Source organism: Cyprinodon variegatus, unplaced genomic scaffold (assembly GCF_000732505.1).
Source record: "Cyprinodon variegatus isolate N-32 unplaced genomic scaffold, C_variegatus-1.0 Scaffold67, whole genome shotgun sequence".
Classification (NCBI taxonomy): domain Eukaryota; kingdom Metazoa; phylum Chordata; class Actinopteri; order Cyprinodontiformes; family Cyprinodontidae; genus Cyprinodon; species Cyprinodon variegatus.
In genome coordinates, this window is record NW_015150520.1 from 31,768 (window position 1) to 40,185 (window position 8,418).

Consider the following 8,418-nt stretch of genomic DNA (forward strand, 5'->3'; position numbering starts at 1 on the left):
TTCTGGGCAGAAGGCTTGATCCTCAGTTGACTGTGTCTTTGTTCGAACCTACCCTCCCCTTCCCCTGGGTGGGTTGAACTTGTAGTGAACTCCTATAAGTGATAGATCCATACATCATCTGGAGCCTTCAGACACCACACAGCCCAACACGTCTGCAGTTTTCTTCAAGGATTCCCTCAGCATAATGTCTCTTATCTCGTTCATTTGGTCCCAGGGAAACAGTCAGAGTCAAGGCTCTGGCATTGACGTAGTTGAATATAAGTGGAGGGCTGCGTCTGTTCTGAGCTTTCCTTCACAGCTCTCCCAGGGATGTATGGCCACAGCTGGACCCAGCCGCTCCATCAGAACCCTCCATACACAGCTATGGCTTGGTGGTGTCTGCTCATCTTTGCCATCCTCATCCTGGTTGTGCTGACGTGGCAGATGAAAGCCAAGGTCTCCCTCGGCCCCCGGGAGCCTCCCTGTCTCCCGGCTTTGCCTTTAATCGGCAGTCTGCTGAGTCTGCGGAGCCCCCTCCCTCCTCACGTCCTTTTTAAGGAGCTCCAGGAGAAGTATGGGCAGACGTACTCTCTGAAGATGGGCTCCCACAGGGTGATCATTGTCAACCAGCATGCACACGCCAAAGAGGTGCTGCTGAAGAAGGGGAAGATATTTGCAGGAAGGCCCAGAACTGTGGGTATAGGTCTTTGTTTTGTCTGTCTTCGGCATCTCCTTCCACCCTGATGTCATGTGTTTGCATGTGGCGTGTGTGACAAAGGTAACCACAGACGTTCTGACCAGAGATGGGAAGGACATTGCATTTGGAGATTACAGTCCTGCCTGGAGGTTCCACAGGAAGATAGTGCACGGAGCTCTGTGTATGTTTGGAGAGGGCTCTGCCTCCATTGAGAGCATCAGTGAGTACACATCACTGCACAGCCTTTCAGAGACTCCTTTGTTATCTGCTTTAATGCAAACCTGCATGCTGTCATTGTCTTTTTGCTCGGCTACTGAATGTTCAAACTGTAGGAAAATACTCCTGTTCTAAGATATTCACTTATTCTTTCACTGTAACCTTTGCTGTGCCCAGTCTGTGCAGAGGCCAAGTCTCTATGTTCCACCGTGTCGGAGGCAGCGGCTGTCGACCTGGCTCTGGACCTGGCCCCTGAGCTGACCAGGGCGGTCACCAACGTGGTCTGTTCCCTCTGCTTCAACTCCTCCTACTCCAGAGGAGACCCTGAGTTTGAAGGCATGCTGCGTTACAGCCAAGGTATCGTGGACACCGTGGCTAAGGACAGCCTGGTGGACATCTTCCCCTGGTTACAGGTCAGTCAGTGTAAAAACACACATCCTCGTCCTGCTAAATGTGATGTGGACCACCTTAGGACTCCCACTGACTTCCATGAATTTCAGTTTTTTCTACCCTTTCTATAACTTGACCCTGAGAATATCCACCCATCTATTACCACAGCATACCTCCCCTAGCCTGAACCTAAACTCAATTCATACCTTAGTCCTGAACCTAAGCATTAGCTTAAACAGTTCTACAGTCTTAGGGCCACGGAATAAAAGGCTCTTTCTACTTTCATTTTTTTTTTTTTTTTTTTTTTTTCATTTTGCTCAGGAGAAAAGCAGCAGGTCTTGATCACAGGACCTCAAGGCCCTGGTGGATGTGTAGGGATGTAGAAGTGCAGTGATGTGGATTGGTGTCTGCTAGATAGAAAAAGGGAAAACAGGTCAAGTTGTGTTAAAAGTGAATAAATGTCAGAACTTTGAAGATCAAGTCAGCAGATGAGCATTCAAGTTCTGCACAGACCACAGACAGTCTATGAAGGTTTTAGTTTTAACGTGTCGATAGAAATCTAGATGAGATTAAACAACAGTCTTGATTACGATTTCCATTTCTGGATGAGAGACAACAAGGCTGAGTTTCGAAAGAACTAGAGATTTGAAATCATTTTCCAGGGTCAAACCTGAGTCAAATGTTATCTCAAGGTTTCTAACTGAGGATTTGGGCAGAAAACCATGAGGCTCAAGGATCTGCTTTATCTTTACCGTCATTTTTTTTTTAGTGTAAAGATAATTACCTCTCTTAATCCTAATTTAGCTGAAGAAAACTTTCAGACATTCAACTTTTAGGTGAATACAGGCAATATAATAAAATGACAAGGTAAGAAACTTAATATGAAGGAAAAGACACATAAAACTAGATATCATCAGCATAAAGATTATAGAAAATAAACTGAAAAGATGACAGAAATGGACCAACGTCCTCGCTTTGGTACAAATTGTCCTCACTTTGATGCATAAATAGGAGCACACACACACCCAAACATGTTCTCAAACCCTGGCATTATCCCAGAGGTGAATAGTAACTACCTGTAGTTACATTAAGTTGAATAACTTCAGGGGAAAAAATACTTTTAGGAGTAGTTGTACTTTACTGCACTTTTAACTTTTACTTAATTTATACTCTTTTGAGAGTACTGCTACCCTTATTTGATTAAAAACTCTGGTTACCTTACCAACCAAGAATAGTGTGATCTGTTTCGAGAGCAGGTGAAATACAGTAAACAGTAGATATTGTTACTAGAACTTCTTTCTTCTTTCCTAGCATACATATTACCTCCTGTAAGGATTGGTTTTGTAAATTTATGATTGAAAAAAATATGAAAACATGTTATTTTGTACCGGTAATCATGTTCAATTTAATTTCAATTCAGTTTATTTATATAGCGCCAACATGTCATCTCAAGGCACTTTACAGTTCACCAGATCAAACAGTCAAATTGATTAAAAGTTTTCTATCTAAGGAAAACCAGTTGATTCCATCAACTCAAAGGCAATCCCTCATACTAAGCATGCTTGTAGCGACAGAGAGGAAAAACTTCCTTTTAACAGGAAGAAACCTACAGCAGAACCAGGCTCAGTTTGAGCAGCCATCTGCCGAGGCTGACTGGGGTTCAAGGAGACAGAAGCAGACATACAGAAAGAAGCAGAGATACAAAAGGCAACTGTAAAAGCTCTGAGCCAGATCCCATGTCAGAGGATGAAAGAGAGCACATCCAGCCAGTCACAGAAACAGGATTACACTGGTTGATTACCGGTTGAACCATTGGAAAACCATTGGAAAAAATCTCAAAGTAGAAGGTTAGTCCCGTTCTTGATGTCATGATTAGTAGAATAAAGTTCTGCTGATTCTGAAAGGCCGTCCTTTTTATCCACCTTAACATCGGAATAAAACCCCGTTTAATCCTGTGTATGCAGATAAATCAGTAAAGAAGTGTGTCAAGCACTGATGTCTGTCTCTGTGTTGCAGATTTTTCCCAATGCAGACCTACGTCTTCTGAAGCACTGTGTGGCAGTCAGAGATGAACTTCTGCAGAAGAAGTACGAGGAGCATAAGGTAGACCCTGCAGTATTGGCATTAATTACCTCCTGTTGTTGTTTAAAATAAAGCCCACATTAAACCTGTTAATAGAGTCCTGTTAGCGGTAGCCGCTGTTCGAGTCTAAGCAGAGCTAATATGACTATACAGCACTGGTCAATGTGTGGATTCTCCCTCTCCCTTTTTTATGCTACCATGAAACAATGCTGCTTTAGGAATATTTATATTTCAAACAAAATTTTTGGACACAAGTCAGACAAGACAGACAAAAGTTTATCAAATATCTCTATAATTTGCTGTTTTTCAGAATTTAATTTGTATTGTTTTGTTTTAAATATCTTCTAGTTTTCATTTTTCTAAGTTTTTTTATTTATTTATTTTACAGATAATTTTTCAGGAGAATGAGTTTTAGAAATTGAATTCTATTAATATAAATCTATAAATCTCATTTTCCAGATTTTACCCTGTGGGTCATCAGTGCCTGGACAAATAGAAATTCTGTTGCTAAGGTCCAAGTAGAGTAGACTCTACTTGGACAACCTCATAGACACGTTCATCAAAGCAGAAGTTTAGAGTGTAAAGTCTGTAAAACAAGATTTGAAAAAATGAATAAATAATGTAATTCATCAAACACAGTCTCACCAAAAATAAGAAAAAAAAAAAACAAATCTGGAAAAAAAAGCAAATTGAAAAAGATATTATTTAAACTATTTGCACACCACTTTAAGTTGTCAACTTTCTATGAAATTCCTTTTGTGGGTTAAATGTTCACATTTTTTTTAAATACATTTCTTTAAATGTTCTTTTTTGAAACGTTTTCTCCACTTTTAATAATATTGGAACAAAAATCTCTTAACCGGGGTCACTCTGAGAGAGTAACAGGAATAATTGTACTCATTTTCTGTTATAGTATCAATTAAAATGTATTTTAAGAAATTAATCAAAATTCTGAGAACAAATTTAAAAGTCTGCTTCACATTAAAAAGTGAAAATATGCGAGTAGAAGTGGGAAGGTGAGAAGCTGATTTTACTTCATTCTTTCCAAGCGGTTCTGATCATCAAGCATCAGGATAAGCTTGGTGCTAATAAACTAGATGTTAAGGAGAGGCGGTTTTTTGGGCATTAGACCTTTTTGCAAAGTCTAAAGTCATCAAACAGAACCTTCCCACTGTTTTCTTTGTCTCTGAGTGAATTACATCTATCATGCATTAGATCAGCTCCATCATATTGATCTAGCCATGGAAAAATCCACTTTGTCGTCTCCCAGGCAGACTACAGCGACCATGTACAGAGGGACCTGCTGGACGCCCTACTGAGGGCCAAACGCAGCGCTGAGAACAACAACACAGCAGGCATTGATGCAGCGTCTGTGGGCCTCAGCGATGACCACCTTCTCATGACTGTGGGGGACATCTTTGGAGCCGGCGTGGAGACCACCACCACAGTGCTGAAATGGGCAGTCACCTACCTCATCCACCATCCAGACGTAAGTTAGAAAACCCCTCTGTGCTTCGGTTTAATCTACAACATGATAAACTACCAGCAGGTTTAATGCTGTTTAAGCTGTAGCTCCTGTTAGACCCTCTATGGGGCAGCATTACTTCTCTGAATGACATGTCCTGAACCTTTAATGATTCCCCCCTCTCTTCCTGTGTTTATTTCTAAGGTTTTACACACCCAGATAGCATTTTTATGCATTGAAATACTTTAAACTTTTATTGTTGCAGAAAAATCTCAGAACCTTTAGAAATTATTTATTTTTTAAAACCAAACTCCTGATGTTCCTGAACTGAGTGGGTTTTCTGGGAAGCTCTGATTAGAGCTTGATGCCTTCCTGTTTCCTGGGGTTTAAAGCTGAGGTGACACACAGAGGTCCCCTGGAGCCTCTAACCTATAAGGCTGGACAAGACATCTTTGGGTCTCCATGACAACCTTTAGACCTCTTCAGACTGGTTCCAGTATCAGAGTTTGGAACTGCGAGACCTTCATCGGTAATGCTGTGGGCCTCTGAATAATCCAACCTGGTGAAATGGTAGAGGAGAACACAGAGAGCCGTCCAATTGGTAGAGGGAGGTACTGCAGAGTTGTAAAAGCAGGGACAGATGAGATTTTTTCCATAATGAGTAAATGTGTTTTAATAAAAGTTTGATTTCTTTCTGGATCCTAGATCAGGGGTTCTCAATCTAGGGGTTTGGATCCCATGGGGGGTCCTGAGACACCAAGTGGATGTCTCTGTAGGTTTGCTCCTTAGGAGCTTCTGACTGCAGCGGTTCTGTATTGCTATTGTTCCAGGTCCAAAGGTGTGTCCAGCATGAACTGGACACCATTATTGGAGTGGACCGCTCCCCCCGCCTCAGCGACAGAGGCAGCCTGCCCTACCTGGAAGCCACCATCAGAGAGGTGCTACGGATCCGTCCTGTGGCTCCCCTACTCATCCCTCACGTAGCTCTGAGCGACACCAGGTTCAGTCCAAACTCTTTCATGATTTATCCCAGGAATTAACCTGTATATTTACCTGCGTTAAATCAGAATATGAGACATTTGGGCCTGTTTGCTCCCGACAGTATCGGGGAATTCAAAGTTAAAAAAGGAACCAGAGTCATCATCAACCTGTGGTCTCTTCATCACGATGAGAAGGAGTGGACCAATCCTGAGCTCTTCGACCCTGGTGAGACCCAAACAATGAGCATGAAGCTACAGAAGAATAAAGGTTCTTTGTCAGTAAGATGAGTCAGTACACCTGACCCCACTGGAGCTGATAACTCCAGTTCAGCTACTAATTTCTAACTGGAGGAATAATCACAATGTGGATGAAGATGATACAGAGGTTATGATTAACTGATCCCATTCCTATCAGAAGTGATAAGGGCAGGATGATCTGATGGTTCTTCTTTTTTTGTTTAATAAACACCTTTTATTGGATCAGAAAGCAGTCTGGTTTTGGATGTTCTGTTCTGATTGGATCCATGTTTCTCCTGCAGGACGTTTCTTGGACAGTGAAGGCACCGGGCTCACAGTGCCCTCGTCCAGCTACCTGCCCTTCGGTACTGGGATCAGAGTATGTTTGGGAGAGGCCTTGGCCAAGATGGAGCTCTTCCTCTTCCTGTCTTGGATCCTGCAGCGCTTCACCCTCTCGGTCCCGCCGGACCATCCCCTGCCCAGCCTGGAAGGAAAGTTTGGTGTCGTTCTCCAGCCTGTCAAGTACAAAGTAAAGGCCACACCCAGACCGGGCTGGGATAGAGGCACCAGCCAGACCCGCTGAGACCTGAGTCGGGTTCAGCAGAACAGCAGGCCCAACAGTTTCCCCCTGATATGAAGGATTCACCTCTCCAGAACAGACAATACATCCCATGGTCCCTCCAGGGAACGGAACTTAGTTCTGAGGTGATGAGAGGCCAGCGATCCAGAAACTGTCCAGACTGACATTGTTTTTACCTGCAAATAAGATGGCGTATTAAAGGAACTGTGGTTTTGAAGGCTTGTTGCTTTATTAATGCTATTATTCTGGTTGGGTTTAGAACCGGATCAGCTTCACCTTTCTAAGCACAAACATTGAATAAAAACTTAAAATGAAGCTTTAAAACCATTTAATGACAGCTAAAGGGGGGTTTCTGCTCACCTTCTAGGAGCTCTGGTCGGGTCCAGAGGCTCTGCTGCTCATCGGATCCAAAAGGTCCCAACAGGAGCCGGATCCCTTTGATTAGAACTTATTGGAAGTAGTTTCATTGTGGTCCTAAAGACCTGATTTAATCATGAAAAGGAGTAGAGGAGACGACCCGATCCAGTGTTCTCTGGTAGGTACAGGAACATGGTATCAAACCATTTATTAGTGAAACGTCTAAAACAGGCTGAGATAAACATGATGGGTTTTATTCTGGAAATCAACTGTTCTTCATTGAGTTCAGTTAAACATAATTTCTGTTTTTATTTCTGATGTTATCTTCTCCAACTTCCTGGTTGTCACTACTGTAGTTTATAAATAAAACAACTATTATTATTATTCCTTGATGTTTGTCTCCATGTGGCCCTAATCACTCTGTAAACAGACAGGAAATGGGCCGTATTTAGTGAAAATACACCAGGAGAGGAAGACTAGTGTTAGAATCAATTTCTAAAAGATCTTGAGCTAAGGGGATGTGAAATCTCTTTCCTGATCTTTTATTTTCTAGAGTTCCTCCATCTAAATCAGGCCCATTTTACTTCATTAATGCTGAGTAATCTTTATCCGCCCAGCAGTAATGCGAGGCAGAGCGCCATCGTTTCTGCTCTGTCAGCAGCTAATCTGCACAGAGACAGCAGCTTTTCTTTTTCGTTTTACATCTTTAATCTTATAGATGTCTTCAGCTGGATGGGAAGGTTCTGACTTTTTTCAGTCTCCTAAAGAGGAGCCTTTTCATTGTCTGCTTTTATTTTGTACTACATGTGTGTTTTGGTATAGAACTTTTGTCCTGTAAAATATTGGAAAAAGTTGAAATATAAGAAAAAAAAAAACAGAACAAGAACTCTTTATCTTCAAAATTAATCAAACAAAAATGGGGGCCTAATAAGATACAATCCCTAAACTAGTAATTTAACAACCCTTTAGAGATATAGGCTCTAAATAGACAAATAAAGTCATTTCATAAGAGCAAGCAACATATTCTTTTTAAGTATTTCACCACAGAATCTAAAACAGCCCACATTTGTCAGGGATCACTATTAGGGTAAGCAATAAGCTCTGGATTCCCTCTGATAAGGCCACTCGGTGTCTGACATTAGCATTTGGTTGTCATAAAACATTAAAATAACAAAATTCAAAGCAACCAACAAAGAACGGTCAAATTAAAGAGCTTGACGTTCTGCTTCAATCCAACCAGTAAAAAAAAGATTATAAAAAGCTTTTTGGTCGGCTTCAGCTCTCCGAAACATGTTACTGCCAATCTGAAAGACACATTTATCCACCATGAATACAAGTAAAAAACTATTGTGCTCTGTGTTCTAGGCAGACTTTCTGGACCCCAACTATTCTGGCTGTTTTTGTTGTATAGTTGGAAATAAGTCGGCCCTATCTT

At 41.7% G+C, this 8,418-nt stretch overlaps 1 protein-coding gene across 1 annotated transcript; it reads left to right on the plus strand.

The window, feature by feature from the left end:
* Window positions 1–303: 303 nt before the first annotated feature.
* LOC107083007 (steroid 17-alpha-hydroxylase/17,20 lyase) lies at window positions 304–6,629 on the plus strand. Its single transcript, XM_015371935.1, has 8 exons — window positions 304–672; window positions 758–896; window positions 1,070–1,305; window positions 3,299–3,385; window positions 4,635–4,853; window positions 5,660–5,829; window positions 5,932–6,035; window positions 6,349–6,629. The coding sequence occupies exons 1-8, from the start codon at window positions 310–312 to the stop codon at window positions 6,627–6,629; spliced, it is 1,599 nt and encodes a 532-aa protein (XP_015227421.1). The 5' UTR covers window positions 304–309.
* Window positions 6,630–8,418: the final 1,789 nt, after the last annotated feature.